The sequence below is a fragment of the Equus asinus genome, chromosome 19 (genome assembly GCF_041296235.1).
Source record: "Equus asinus isolate D_3611 breed Donkey chromosome 19, EquAss-T2T_v2, whole genome shotgun sequence".
NCBI lineage: Eukaryota > Metazoa > Chordata > Mammalia > Perissodactyla > Equidae > Equus > Equus asinus.
The window spans coordinates 7,686,906-7,702,068 of NC_091808.1; the positions used below are offsets into that span (position 1 = coordinate 7,686,906).

General features: G+C 58.0%; 2 protein-coding genes across 33 annotated transcripts in view; one reads left to right on the top strand and one right to left on the bottom strand.

Annotated features, from left to right (window-relative positions):
* Nucleotides 1-2,674, top strand: part of USP40 (ubiquitin specific peptidase 40) — a 77,267-nt gene extending 74,593 nt beyond the window's left edge. For all 24 annotated transcript variants that reach the window (XR_006516007.2, XM_014862554.3, XM_044751561.2 and 21 more), the window contains one exon: nt 428-2,674. Coding sequence is in view for 23 of the 24 variants with exons in the window: in XM_014862554.3 (XP_014718040.2) it covers nt 428-539 (112 nt within the window). In the remaining variant the exon portion in view is untranslated. The remainder of the gene's footprint in view (nt 1-427) is intronic.
* Nucleotides 2,675-7,671: 4,997 nt separating this feature from the next.
* DGKD (diacylglycerol kinase delta) overlaps nt 7,672-15,163 on the bottom strand; it is a 109,015-nt gene continuing 101,523 nt past the window's right edge. For 8 of the 9 annotated variants that reach the window (XR_011495503.1, XM_044751575.2, XM_070489372.1 and 5 more), the window contains 3 exons: nt 11,692-11,809; nt 10,512-10,642; nt 7,672-9,712 (listed from right to left, as the gene is read on the bottom strand). Coding sequence is in view for 8 of the 9 variants with exons in the window: in XM_044751575.2 (XP_044607510.1) it covers nt 9,623-9,712; nt 10,512-10,642; nt 11,692-11,809 (339 nt within the window). In the remaining variant the exon portion in view is untranslated. The remainder of the gene's footprint in view (nt 9,713-10,511; nt 10,643-11,691; nt 11,810-15,163) is intronic. The other variant, XM_044751576.2, reaches the window with a different exon arrangement.

Genomic DNA, 15,163 nt, shown 5'->3' on the forward strand with positions numbered 1-15,163 from the left:
CTCAGGGGCCAAAGCAAGCAGTACAAGGGAGTAAGGGCCGAGGTGGTGGTGGCGTTACCCAATGTGCGTTAACTGTAACGGCTCATGGAGCTGGACGTTTAAGATTTGTGCATCTGTGAATGTCATACTTTGATTCAGAAAGCAGAGAAGGGAAGCTTGCTCTGCGGTGAAATGTTTCCCCTGGCAGATTGGGAAGGGCCTGGGTCTGCCCCACCATGTGGGCGGGGCCTGGGGACCCGTGGGCCCACACATGGCGGTGGGGGACTGAGGGCCTCCGATGGGGTGGTTTGGAAGTAGCTGTCAGAATTGCAAACCCACATCCCTGTGGCCTGTTCCAACTTGACCCCTAAAAGTTGGAGTGACCTGTAGAGTCACTCCAAACCCCTTGACCTGGTATGTGAGTCACTGACACCTCTGTCTCCCGCAGCCAAGAAGCCCTGCGTGTCCAGAGCAGCCATGTTTTCTCTGGTGCAGAGACGCCTGCCCGGCCCCGTGGACCAGAAGCTTCTCTCTCCATCCACGTTGGGAGTTTCAGGTAGCACAGATAGCCGCCGACGTCCCTGTGGGCACAGCACCCAGGCAGTGCTGCTACCGGAGCAGCCATTGTCCCTGGGGCCTGGCGGGGCCTCATTGGCTGCCACGCAGGGCCTTGGGCTCCTCCCACAATCCACCAGTCGGCTCCAGGAGAGCAGGTTTGTTGGTTTTCTACCTTGTGCTGACACAGACTCCAGTCCTCTGCTTTATTTCGAGCAAAGGGATGGTTCATTCCAGGCCAGGAGAGCACCCTTTGTTACTCGGCTATGCAGCCCGTCCCCTGGGGGCTGGCACAGGCCTGGCGACACCCTACAGGTGCCAGTCCGACATTGCCCTCCCACCACACTTGACCCCAACCGCTATTTTTATCGGAAAACTTACAGTGCATTGACAGCAGCATGGGTCAAAGGGCACGTCGCTAACCTCTGACACGTCTGCCGCTGGAAATACTCGTGTTCCATTCTCTCCTCTTACACTGTTCAGATGACTCTGGTATCCGTGTTGACTAAGGTTGGCACCGCTCAACTCCCACTGGGGATCTGGCCAGGCTCACGCCATGACATAAAGGGGCGTCCCCACACAGCACACGTTCCCCTCTTTGGTCTGAGTTAAAACTATGGTTCTGAGTAGCATGAGCTGTCTTTCGGAATGAGGAGACAGATGGACATCCTCTCGAGCTACGTGTTTGCTGCTAAAGAGAGAAAAGCCTCTGCTGGCTGCGACGCGGCGGCCCAGCAGCCCTGAGGAGCTAGCTGACTGTGCTATCGGCTCAGAAGATTCTGGCTGCTGCTGCTGCCGCCGCCGCCACAGACCCTGCAGCTGCCTCATGTCTGGAAGTGTGGTGTGAGGCAGGGTCGTGGCAGACGGGCCTGGCGTGGGCTGACAGTATGAGTAGCCTCAGAAAAGATAGATGAAAATGTCAACTGAGATTGTTCTCGTCATTCGGCATGGCTAACTATCAAATGTAAGTGGTTATTTATGACAGAACATCTGTCATATCACTGACTTGACTGATTTAGGACACACATGATCCAATTTCTCAGAGTCTGACTCAGTTGAAAGCAGGATTCCTGAGAAAATGTAATAAATTCTTCCTTACCTCAAATGAAGCTCTGTAGCAACTCTCTTGCTAAGTGTGGTTATCATCTTGATTTCACACAATTTCTCATCAGCCCTTTTAGCTTTGATGTTAAAATAGCACTCAAATATTAGGAGATGCAAAGAAAGTGACAGACATGGCCCGGGGTCCGGGCCTGCCCCCTGGCCTGGCGAGGTCGGGTGCCCGTTGTCGCGCCACGCTGCCTTTCACAGAGCCTGATGCCCAGCGGCCTGGCCTCCGTTCTCCTCCAGCGCTGGGCGGAGCCGTGTCGGAAACCCCAGCGCCTCCGGGATCCGTCTGGGAGGCTGATCACAGACGACGCGCTCCTCTGCGCCGAGGCCGCCGCCCTGTACGGCACTGCACTTGGACTGGCGAGCTGCCTTCAGCTTCTCAGACCGGGCTCGGCCCAGGAGCCTCGAGCGTGGGCTCGGGACTGTGTCCGGAGAGGGACCTTACGTGATGTTTGATGACACCGAACTGGAAGGCTCTGAGGAGCTGTGGCCGGAAGCCCAGGCCCTGGGTGTAAGCCCTTCTGTTCCTTGTACTCTAACTGACGTCTCTCCCTGGGATGCCCCCTCATTCACTTTAAGGTAACGAAACAATATAATACTGAAAAGCTTTGCTTTTGAGAAGCCAGAGGCCTCGGTGGATGGGACTTGCCAGGACGAGCGCGGGGAGAATGTGCCTTACAGGGCCCCGCAGGGAGGCCCACTGCGGCCTGGGGCCCCCGGAAGGGCTCTGCTTGTGGCCCCCTCCTGCCTTCCCAGTTTGTTTTTTTTTGATTCAGGTGTGGAGTGCGGCCACTGGGAGAGAGCTGTGAGATTTTGTTAGAAAGAAGCCACTTCCATTGCAGTCTTGCGTTTGCATTGTGCGCTGACGGCTTCACGGTCTACTTGGCCTCTTCTCCCAAGCGAACTTCAGATGCTAAATAAACACGGTTTATATTTAGAAATACTGTATCAGTGCTGCTGTAGGAATAACAGAAGTATGTTTTGATTTTAAATAAATTCAGACTCATGGGAAAAGTTGTCTTGGAAGAAACTGGAAGTGGTCTGGTTATTCCTAGGGAAATAAGAAGGGGCAGTGGTGGTTGAGTTACAGAAAACATATTTACTCAACTACGGCATTTTTCTGGCAAAAAAAAGGGGGGGAGGCACACAAGAATTCCCTGATAATCCAAAACCGTGGCCTCATAGGCGTCATTTTCCTTCTGGGCCAGTGAAGGACCGCGTCCTGCGGCCCCTTCCCCGTCCGCACAGGAGCACGCACCGCCCCTCACTCTGAGCCTGGCCGTGATACAGGCACCGGCTGCCCGCAGGCACCGGAGTGTGCCAGCGTTCTGGAAACTCGCCGCACTTCAGAGAGGAACTGACGCCGTGATACCGACCCACAGGTACGAGAGGGATGCTTCCAGCTCCCTCGAGTCCTGCATGTCCCTCTGGCCTCGCCCCCCAGGAGCGTGAGTGTGGCACTGACAGCTGCTCGCAAGGTGCTCGGGTCACTGGCTGCAGTGTCAGCTGGACCCTTCACTGCGGGTGGCTGCAACCAGCTCAGCCGGGCGTGAGCCAAAACGGGCCTCTCCTGGCTCGTGAAACAGGAGCACACAGGACAGCTGACAGCAGGCCCACGGAGGGCCGAGCACCCGGACGACAGCCAGAGCCTGCCTCTGCAAGGTGGTCTCTGTCCCCCGTGGACTTTCCCCAGCTGGCGAGATGACCCCAGCAGCTCCAGTTACCTCCTGTCAGACTCAGTGCTTCTGTCCAGGGACCTGTAAAGTCCTGGCCTGACACCATCGGCTCCAGGTGGGTGACGTGCCCGTCCTGCTGTCAGCTCCAATCCTGTGACAGTGGAGGGCGAGTAGGGCAGGGGAGGTTCCCCCAAACCTCCAAGTGCTATGGGCAGCGGGGCCCCCTGCGGCCCAGCCCCTTGGCTGCCTGGCATCCGCTGTGCTCGTCCCATGCGGGTGACTCAGAGCAGACACACCTCACCTGCATGGTGGCAGCTGTTGCCTACAACGGACCACACCGTCCCTCCCCGAAGGGAAGAGCTCAGAGTCCCGCCCGGCTCCTGCTCCCAGCCCCGGCCGATGACCCCCGAGGGTGGACCTCTGGGTTGGGGCCAGTGGATGCAAGTCCTCAGGTTCAGCAACAGTGGCTCAGTGACAAATGTAACTCCCACCTGCCACCAGTGTCCAGAGGGGTGAGGTGACCACAGTAAACAGAAGCGGCCCCAGGGTAGCGGTCAGAGCCCACGTGGTCCCGGCCCGCTATGAAGGCCAGGGCCTGTCCCCGCAGGAACACCTGATGTGGGTGCTGGGGACTCCCCCTGGGGGCAGCGGCCCTTAGTGTTCACGTCCTGGAGGCCTGGGGACTGATGATCTTGGGGGCCAAGTGACCACAGGCTCTTGTTCACCAGCGTGGGGTTTGGCCCGCAACACGAAGTCCTTGGAAGCTTGGCGGCTAATGGTTGAGCTGCTTCTGTCAACAGCGTGGGCAAGGGAGCCTGTCGCTCCTTGTGCTCTGCGATGTTTTACACTTCTGCGATCAAAACTACGTAAGGGCTGTGCCCAAGCTCCTGTTTGATAGAGAAGCATGTGCCAAGGCCAGCGGCCCACGCTGGGCCGGCGTGGTCCAGGTGCCACCCCCTGAGGGCGCAGCTCCTCTGTCCCAGGCCACTTGGCACCCTCAGACCCTCCTCCACACACTATAAACATCTGCCCCAGGTGTGCCCCAGTCGGCTCTGCAGCTGCTCTGCCCCCGGCCGTCTCCTGCAGGGGCCCAGCCTGTTCTCTGGCCACACCCCTGCATGATAGGTTTAACTCATGGCTCCATCCACTTTCGCTTTTGCCTTTCCAGATACAAAATCTTTGCCCAACTCTCCCTGCAGGAGAGATGAGGATTTGCTATGGAAGGACGGCTACAAGGAGTTGTTAGGCTCAACTCTACAAGACAGAGAACAAGACACACGGAGTTTTCACTCATATAAAAAGTGCAGTGGGGGGCAGTCCATGACTTCACGGAGATGTCAAGGAGGGGGCTTCCATTCCCAAGACCGTCTCATGGCCCACACTGGCTGAGGTCGCTCTGGCTGTCATGTCCGCCCTCCAGGCCAGCAGCAGGAGGAAAGAGAAAGGCACATTCTCATGTTTTTAAGGAAACTTCCTGGAAATCTCAGTTTATACTTAACATCTCTTTGGCCAAAAGTTAGTCACATTACTAAGCTTGACAGCAGAGGAGGCTGGAGAAGGTGGGCACAATTGCAGGGGCGTATTTGGGCACATGCTTCCCCCAGGGGAGGCAGGGGTTCCATCAGGGGCGGGGAGAAGAGAACTGATGTTCATCGGCATCTAGCAGTGGCTTCCACCAGCGCCACGAGAGGGTGGGAGCCTCGAACATTCAAAATGAGATTATGTGACACAGGCCAGGATGAGGGCAGGGTGAGACCTTGGGCGCCAAGTTTAAAGGCACCCAAAGTCAGTAACCAGGACAGATCGTTTTCAATGTAATATTTTTAGAAATCAAAATTAATGCTGAAAACTCCATGAGGAATAAACTATCAAAATTTTAAGTGAAGACAGGATCCGCAGCGAGTCGGCAGCCGTGCGAGACCAGATCCCAGCTTGAGAGAACACCTCCTGACGCTGGCGCCGCATCAGGCGCTCGTGCAGCCACCGTGGCCCGGCCGGCCTGGTGGCGGGCTTCTCCCGCTGGAGGAAGAGGAGCGACACTGAATAAGATCTGTGGCTCAACTTCCCCTCTCGCCCCTGTGCCCCGAGGCTGAATCTCCCTAAGCTCCCTCCGTTGTCCTGCGGTGTAGACACTGAGCTGGGAGCCAGTGGAGCAGCCTCAGTGCCTGTGGCCGAGGCTAGAGGCTGGGGGTCGAGGCCCGCAGGGCAGAGTGAGGACGCAGCAGGGACGTCGCCTGGGCAGGACCAGTCCTGGGGGAGCTGTCAGCCTCTTCCCTGAGGACACCTCACCCCGGGGCCCCTCGAGCAGGGACAGGCAGCTGAGCACCGTCCCCCGCCCAGTCTCCCATCCTTGCCCAGCCCCTGCACTCAGGCCAGGCAGGCCAGGTCCCCACCCCGCACGGAGGTGAGGACGCCCCAGCTGATCCCTGAGTGACCCCGTGGAGGGCTGCAGCCAGGGCCCTGAAGGCCTGAACACACTGCCTTGACGTGCTGGAACCAAGAGGAACACTGGGTTCAGCTGTGGCCACTGCATTTGGAGTTTACCTGTTAAAGCAGCGTAGTGACCAAAGCCCCGACAGGGTCACGTCTGCGCTGGACGAGCCCTCACTGTGCCCGTGGGTGGAACCTCACGGGAACGGGGCCAGGTTAGGAACTAAGGGCATGCACCTCCTGCCCCTGCAGCTAGCTGTCTGTCTGGAAAGACTGGCCCTGAGCTGGCACCTGCTGCCATTTCCCCGTTTTCCTTCTTCTCCCTTAGCCCCCGGGAGCTGTAGGTCCTTCTGGCCGAGCTCCGTGGGCCGCCACCTCTGCACGGCCCGACGAGTGCGCAGCCAGGCTCGGGAGGTGCTGCCGGCGCCCCACGCTGGATCTTCCCTGCCCTTGGAGAGGCCTTGCGTCTGACGACACCATGGGGTCTGACGACACCATGGGGCAGGACAGAGGCCAGCAGCTGGCCCCGCCCCTCCGAGACCCACTCCTGCTCTGTCCCCAGGTACTCCAGCTTCTGGGCCAGGATGCCTGCGTGTGACTTGGGCCGTTTCCTCACCTGTCATGGGGCTGAGCTTGGTGTCAGGCCCGGGACATAGGACAGCCCTCGAGGTATGGTCTCCAGTGCCCAGCTGCCCCGTGACTCCCATCTCTGCACGTGCTGGGTGTGGGACATGGGAAAAGTTGTGAACCTCTCTGAGCCCGTTTCCTCTGTGAAACGTCAATACCCACCTCGTCAGATTGTGAGAGGAACAGATGAGTTAATGTGTGTGAAGCACAGAGGCCAGCGCCTGGCATAAACGTTAGAAACGGGTTAGCCATCAGCATCGCAATCGGTCATCGTTGGCATGGCCCTGTTCCCCTTGCACTGACTGGTTTAGTCATGGGTGTGTGACCCGGTTCCTTTTATCTTAAAAGAGACACAGAAGAGACAACCACCTGCTCACACACACCTTAGCCTGGAGATGGTCCTGTTTGGATGTGATGCCTGGAATGGTGGTGGCCATCTTGCAACGAGGCCTGATCCTGGATGGCCACATGGGAGGAGGATGTACACCAGGACAAAACTGGGGCTCTCAGCCCCACCCCGTGGCCAAGTGGTTAAGTTCGCACGCTCTGCTTCTGCGGCCCAGGGTTTCACTGGTTCGAATCCTGGGCGCAGACATGACACCGTTCATCAAGCCACGCTGAGGCGGCATCCCACATGCCACAACTAGAAGGACCCATAACTAAAAATATATAACTTTGTACTGGGGGGCTTTGGGAGAAAAAGGAAAAATAAAATCTTTAAAAAACAAAAAAACCCAAAAAACTGGGGCTCTGCTAAGCAAGGAAGGAGGGATAAAGAGCTGCTGGCTGCTGGTTGGAGGCAACCAATGTCCAAAGCCCATGCAGCCCTTTTGTGCCCTGGTCAGCCTGATTTTTACTTCCATGATGCCAGGCCCCATCCCTTACCCGAGAACTGGGGGATGGCATTGAAAGTGACCTTGAGCTTGGAGAGGCAGCTCCCTTGGGATAAAGGCACTGTGACTACAGAGGCAGGAGAGCTTCCGGTTTGCAGTTTTATATAAAAGATTTAGGGGGGTGAGAATGTTAGCTAAAATGACCCGCCCTTGCTCAGTGGGCCAGGCCGAGGCCACCGTGGCTCTGCCCAGGGCCCCGCCTCCCTGCCGAGGCTTTAATCCCAGACCCCAGAGCCCACGCCCTGGAAAACAGTGGCGTCCGTCCTGCCCTTCAGCCGCCACCAGCTCAACTTACTTTTAGAGCAGCTGAAAAACGTAATTCTGAATCCAGTTTGCAAAGACTTTGGCAACCGATGTTTTCCGTCCAGGCACAAAGAGAGACGACAAGGCCATCGAGAATGCAAGGTCAAAAACAGGCTCGTTTTATTTATACACAGAACGACGTATATACAACCCAGGTGTGTATGTACACAGCAATGCGGGAGGCGTCCGCCCCATGGGGGGCGCCATATAAATTAGGATCATAAATAGGAGGGAAGCCCCACCCGAGGGCACAAAACCTCATGTCCAAGACTCTGCCTTCCTCCCTCTACACTGACGGGACCGAGAGCCCCGGGACCCCGGGGGACAACCGGCCGGGCAGCAACAGACACTGAGCGAGGGGCCGGCCCTCCCCGACGGAGTCACGCAGCATCACGCCATCCCCTTCACCTCTGACCGACTGACTAGGATGAGAAAAGTGGTTTTTACGTAAACAGTGTTGCTTTACTCAGTGACAACACAGTCATTTAAACTCCACGCTGGACCCAAACCCAAGGCTTTCCCAAGGGGAGGGCGTGGAGGGCATGGGGTGGTCCTGGTGCCACATGGCCCCGGGAGGCCCACTACTCCCCTCTGCACACTCCTCACCAGAGTCCCAGCCCGTCCAGGGCCCGCCCGGAGGACCTCCGAACCCCAGGGCGCCCCGCCTGAGGCCACAGGGCAGAGCCATTGGGGTCTTGCGGGCGTGGCTCTCGTGACCACCTGTCAGCCTGTTCTGTTTTGTATTCGGGGGACCTTGGTGGCAGGATGCTCTCCCCACCTGCCTCCATCTAAACTGGCTGTGGTGGGAGAGAGGACAACGCGGTGGGGAGGGACACATAGCTGCCCCAGGCACACCTCCAAGGGCAGCTGAGGGCACCTGCAGAGCGGGACTCCCACCCCCACCCCTGCCCCTCCACTCACGGGCACAGGCAGCCGTGGCCCCCACAGGACCACTGATCCAGAGGCCGGGCCGGCCGGGCACCCCATCGGGGCACCAGCAGCAGGGTCCGCAGAGCCGGGGGCAGGCAGAGGCGGCGAGGTTGCAGCGCCCCTCAGACGACAGGGTGAGGCCAGCCACGGGGCCCCGACCCTGCCTGCCACCCGCCTCCCTGCGGGTCGGGTTGGGCCGGGCTGTGGGCCCCTTGCCAGGTTCCAGGATGGGGAGCCCTGCAGGTGCGGCTGCATTGGAAGGGGGAAGGGAAAGGCAGAGGCAGCGAGGCCAGGGCACCCCCTGGGGACACAGGCCTGGCGGCACGGGGTGAGGAGCCACCACGGGCTCGGAGACTCTCTGGACAACCCCCAGGAGTGCTCAGCCCGGGAAGCTTCCTGAATGACGCACGCATCCCCCATCCACTCCCGGCCCCTGCAGGACTCCAGGGGTTATGGCATCCTGGGGACAGAGGGGACAGCGTCCCCATGCCTGCAGCTCAGGTAGCGGTGGCAGCATGAACCAGGACAAGGGGCCGGCAACACACAGGGGGCTCGCGGCCCAGTGCATAACCACCCAGCGACCCAGCTTGAGGAGGGAGTTCTCGCTTCAGGTCAATTAAAACGCAGGCCTGGAAACGCATCCGTGTCCCTGCAGCCCAGGCCAAGCAGGACCTCGTCAAACACCCTATGACTCAACAGGGACATCAGCAGAGGGCGGCCTTGTGGGGCTGCCATGGAGACCCCAGAGCGGCTGGCGGGCACAGAACTTTCCAGAGTGGGATGCCGTGGCTGGGCCGGCGTTTGAAGGCTCGGGAGATGCTGCCACATGATGCGCCACTAAAGGGCACGCGGAGAGGAACCCACAGGACAACGGTGTGCGGCCCTGACAGGCCATCTCGGCCGACGGCCTGGGGCCCAGGGCCCAGGGCCTGCCCCGAGCAGTGGTGGTGCATGTGCCCACGCGAGGCCGGTGGAAAGGCGTGGTTTCACAGGTAGCTATGTTGGTGTCTGAGAGGTGTCCTGTCGCCAGCAAGGGGAGTAGCACCATGAGAAGGGACACGCGCTGTGCCCGGCCTCAGTCGCGGGAGGAGCAGAGCACACAGGCTGAGAGGGCCAAGGCTAGGCCTCGGTGGCAGGGGTGCTGCGGCTCAGCTCCTTGATGCCACAAAGGATCCTCTTCATGTGGCCCACCTTGGTCACGCCGAGGTCCTGCAAAGAGAGGACAGCCACCCTGACGCCAGGAAGAGCCCAGGCCCAGCGCACCACGGCAGATGCCACTTGACTCTGAACAAATGAGGGTGAAAACGATGAGGACGGTGACACGACGGGAAGGGCAGAGGTGACAATCACGCAGATGCCCACCACACCCCCCCCCAGGGAGCCAACACTGACGTCAAGGGACACAGAACAAGATGGAGACAAGCACAGGTCTGGCAGCAGTGGATGAAGTGACCCGGGAGTGCCACTGTCCGGGACGCCCTCGGGGCCTTCCGCCCTCTCAGGACGCTACCCTGAGCGAAGCCCCCAGTACTGGCCAGAGGCCGCAGCTCCCCAGGATGGAGTGAGGTGCAGGCCGAGGCCCACGCAGCGGCGAGGAGACAGTGGGGATACGGCCCAGAGGAGCCCAGCACTCGCAGCCACACAGGCCTCTCGACTCTGATGGACATGTCACCACAGAGGGAGCCCCAGGGCTGGGCCCCTCACCCAGAAGGTGTCACCACACAGGGCCCCTCAGCTGACCCATGAGCACAGGGCTGTGTCCCCAACAGGGTCTCAGTGTGGAAAGAACTCACTGTCCACCCGGGCCAAGGAGAGCAAGCTCTCCCCTTCCGTCCGCCTGTGGTGGGGGCGGCCTCTCGGCCACATCGCCTGTCACCCCGAGTCATGCACAAAGACCCGAGAACCGTGAAGAGAATCCTGATGCTGGGACATGGCCAGGGCAGAGGGCACAGAGAAGAGAGCCGCGGGGCCGCCCAGGAGCGGTCCCTGGGAGGCGCTATGGAAGTACCTTGAGGTCCCTCCGCTCCAGGTGCAGGAGCTCAGAGCCCCGGATGTCATGCCGCGTGAAGATGTCCTTATACTCACAGAGACTGAGGTGCTCCAGCCAGGCAGCAACCTCCTCTGTCCCCCAGAGGTGAACTGTCAGAGACGGAAAAGCACGAGTGCAGTGAGTGCCCAGAGCCCTGCACCGGCAGGCGGCAGCCGGCACCCAGACGTGCCAGCAGCCAGCAGGAGACACCCAGAAGCAGGCACCCATCCCCGAGGCCACCAACGCGGCCCCAAGCAGTGCAGAAAGAGGCAGGGGAGCCACCCGCTCTCAACGGGCGTGAGCTGCAGGAGGAGCTGGTGTCTGTTCCTGCTGGGTTGGCCATGAGCCTTCGGGACATTTCCCCCGTGTCCTAGGAGGGACCAGACACCACCAAACACGAGGGAAACATCCATGTGACTGGGCAGCTGATGCCAGCCTTCCCTCTACCTTCTGGGGGTTCATTTCACTTCCGGCCCAGAGCAGGAAGGGAGACACACAGAGATTTCATGTAATCAGAGCCACCATCATTAAAAGAAACCCAATTTCTGGACAAACATGCAAAGAAGAAAAATCAAAGGGAGCTCCCCATCCTGGCAGCAAACGTCAGCCCCAGATCGAGGTGTGGGGCCGCCCAGCAGCGAGAGTGCTGGGGACAGCTGTGCTCAGGACCAACACTTGGGATGGAGATCTGAAGCCCCAATTTATTGACCCAAAAGAAAAATGTCCTTTAATACCATTTCCTATTGATTTCACCGGCCACAATCATGGGGCCCCGCTTGCCCACGGGGGCGGGGGGGCGGGGCGCCTGAATCAGTGGATCGATTAATGGGGACCAGCAGCCCCTCAGAGGAAGCAGGCCCAGCGCGTGAGCTTTGTGTCTGTCCTGTCACCTCTGCTGTCCTCCTCCCCATCTCGCACCCCCAATCTCGGGCAGCCTGTCACCCAGAGTCTGCACGGGCAGTAAGTTGAGGGCAGGGAGTGACCACGGCCAGGAGCCAATGCCAGGCAGGAATGCAAGAGGGCAGCCCTGGGGCCACAGACGGACGGCTTGGTGCAGGCCAACAGGGCTGTGGGGACCAGGCCGGGGCCCAGGAGCACAGGAGAGACAGCGGGGCCGGGCCCCACGGCGGGCGGCCGGCAGAAGGACAGAGGAGGGTACCCGGGGCTCCCAGGAGGCTACGCGCTTCTCTGTTCCTGCTGTTTTTCTCCTTCTTAAACTTGGTCACGAGGCGGAACTTCCCACTGCGGCTGCGTTTGGAAAGATCCAGCATCACGTTCTGCAGGGAAAGCAAGAAACACAGGGGTCAGACCCGGACGCACCGAGGCCTCAGTCCCACCTCAGAGGCGGCAAAGATGCCTTGTCCCCAGACTCCTTCATTCTTGCCTTTTCCCTTGATTTCCAGTCTGTGTTTACTGTTCATTTTTAAGGCCTTTAAAAGTGGTTTCCGTGATCACAGTGTCTATTTTCACACTGCTTTTTCGTGTTATAACGTGCGTTTCTCGTGTGACTAAGCCACCTCGTGAAGGTGACGTGAACATCAGTCCATCCTGTGGCAATCACTAAATCTTCTCCCACTGCCGGGACTCCGAGCCCCTTTCTAGGCCAAGCTTTGCCCGGCTCTGCCTCTCTCCTCGCATCTACCCCCCAAGGTGGAATCCTGGAGGGTGGGTGGCAGGGACAGGCCCAGCCCGGGAGCTGCAGAGCCAAGGAGGCCCTTCCGGCCGGCCTGTGCACCTTCTCTCCTGCGACACAAGCACACATCCCGAGATTGTACCGTGCGTTCACAAACACAGCCCCCTTCCCTACATGGCAAGGGTGCGGTCGACTCCGCCCCCACCCTGACCCCTGCACGGTCACACTTCGCAGCTTACGAGATGCTTTCAATCCACCAGGGACATCTGGTCCACTGAAAACCACCCCACAGGGACTTGCAATGACTGCAGCAAACCGAGGGTTCGGAAGAGCCGAGCCTCACACGGGGAGCCTCACGACCTCCTACCAAGGGCGCGGCATGGTCTCTACGTTTCGTACTAGGGAGGACACTTCTTACAGTGACGTCCTGCCCCCGGTGACTGCGGACACCTGTTCTCACAAATGAGAACACCTGGCGAAATCATCAATTCCGACGGCTGCTCCATGAAGGCCCTTTAGCTCCCGGGTGCCCGCCGGGGGCGGGGGGCCCAGGGAGAGGCGCTCCGACGTAACTGAACCAAAGCCCCGGCCTGATGTGTCGCCTTCCTCTTTCCAATGCGTACGCGGTGTTAGATCCATCTGACCTCTACCGCAGGCATTCATCCATCCCCGGGACGGGGAGACTAGACGGAGGCTATCGACACGCCATCCTCCTCCGTCTCCCCTGCCCTTTGAAAGCAAACTTCAGACATCGAATTGCTCCACCCATGACTACTTCAGTACGCAACCCGAAACTCTTTAAACTGTAACCACAGCCCTGGGACCCCACCTGACCCCGCCATCGGACCTAATGACTTCATTTGTATCCGATCTCCCCAACTGTTTCAAAGGGTCTTCTCATTGTTGGCTTGTGTGAATCAGGACCCTAACGAGGTCCTCAAGTGGCACTCGGCTCTTGTGGCTCCCGGTCCCTCCCCGCTTCCTTCACCAGGAGAGAACCAGCCATCTGTCCTGAGACAGCTCCCGTTCTGGCTCTGACCACACGCCCCCCGCCCTCCCCATGTGGACCTGCCAAGGAGCTGGCCAGCCGAGTCCATGAGGATGTCACAGTGGCACTGTCCTCTCAGTGAATCAGCCCCCTACTCCCCCACAGGTGCCCCCATCCATTGATGAGCTACCTAAATCCCATGTTTCCCCAGGGGATGCAAAATGGCCTTTTAATCTTTCTGTACTTTCTAGCTGGAATTCTTTTTTTTTGTGAGGCAGACTGGCCCTGAGCTTACAAACACTGCCAATCCTCCTCTTTTGGCTTGAGGAAGATTGTCGCTGAGCTAACGCCTGTACCAACCTTCCTCTATTTTGTATATGGGATGCCGCGACAGCGTGGCCTGACAAGCAGTGTAGGTCCACACCTGGGATCCGAACATGGGAACCCTGGGCCGCCGAAGGGGAACGTGCAAACTTAGCCACGATGCCGCTGGGCCGGCCCGGAGCTGGAATTCTTTTATAAGAATGTCTTTCATCAACTATTTGATTTAAGGAAATTATTTTTGTGGATCCACTGATAATACTGAATTTGGGAATCAGATGTGCTACCTTTAAAAAAATGAACTGTTTGAATCTTCTGGAGATTTGTTTCACAATAATGTGAATACGCTTAACAGTACTTGAACTGTACACTTAAAATGACAAAGATGGTAAACTTGATGTTTTTTACAATTAAAAAAATGAACTGGAACAATGTCCCTCTTTTTCTAGTTCTGATACTGCTTCTTCTATGTAGAAATTACATATTCCTTGACATTTTTCCTTTGGAGGTAATATTTAGATTATTTTTTCAAGTTGTCCTGTGGCTATTCTTTATGAAATATCCTCGGACATCAATCTGTGTAATTTAAATTTTTCCTGAAAATTTTTAAAATTTTGATGAAACTATTGATTTACTAGCATTTCTTTGAATATAATGATTTAGTTTCTTATTATGTTTCCTTTATCACTTCATTTTGCTCATTTTTTCCTTGATTATATTTGCCAAAGGGTATTTTATTTTGCTTTCTTTCAAAGATACAGACTTAGCACTTTTTTTGGCTTTCGAATAAACGATTTTCCTATTTTTATGCTGGCAGAAACGGGCACCATTGCCTCCCAGGTTCCTTTCTCCCCGTGTACTTCACCCCCGTCTCTTCCCTTGCCAGGGTGAGGCTGGGCCAGGACCCCAGAGCGGGGAGCGCCGAGCTGGAAGGCAGCCCGCAGAGGAGGCTGGAGAAGCCAGGAGCCCTGGGGCCCAGGAGGCCCCAGGAGCAAGTGTGGCTTTCCCTGCACTCCCAGGACAGCAGGCTGCAGTTTCTGGCCTCAGGCTCCATCAGACGAAGGTCTGCAGTCACACTGCCCCGGCCCTCCCTGCTTGGCCGAGGCTGCAGAGGAGTTCTGGTCCTGTAACTAAACCCACCCTCGGGTGCCCTCTGCTCAATTTCCCACCCGCTGCTGCAAGAACTAACACCTCCACCGTCTCCCCAGGCCACCCCAGCAACTCCAGAAACCAGGCCACTCTGCGCATGGCTTAGAGGGGGCAGCAGGTCAGACATCCAGGAGGACTTGGGGTGGTCTGTATTTGTTTCTGTGGCACCTGTACGGCATTTGGTGATATTTCTTTTGAAAACATTTTTAGGCTTAAAGTGTTGCAGCCACAATCCTGTGACATGAGCTTTTAGTACTAAGACCTGAAAGTCCCAAACAAGTGGGGTTGCTTGGTCACGTGCAGCCACGCACCAGGCCTCGAGCACCCACTGCAGCTGCTGCTGCTGCCTGTGAACTGAAGAAACTCTCAGCTCCCTGTATCAGAGGCAATCTGCGTGGAGGAGGAGCTGCCAGCGCGGGCGGGCGGGGCGGGGAGGGGCCCTGGCTCGCAGGGGCCACAGCTGACACCTGGGACCAGCTGCTCTGAGTTAGTCTCCGAGGCTTCCTGGTGGCCTAGAACTGTGGTCCCCAAACTACCCCT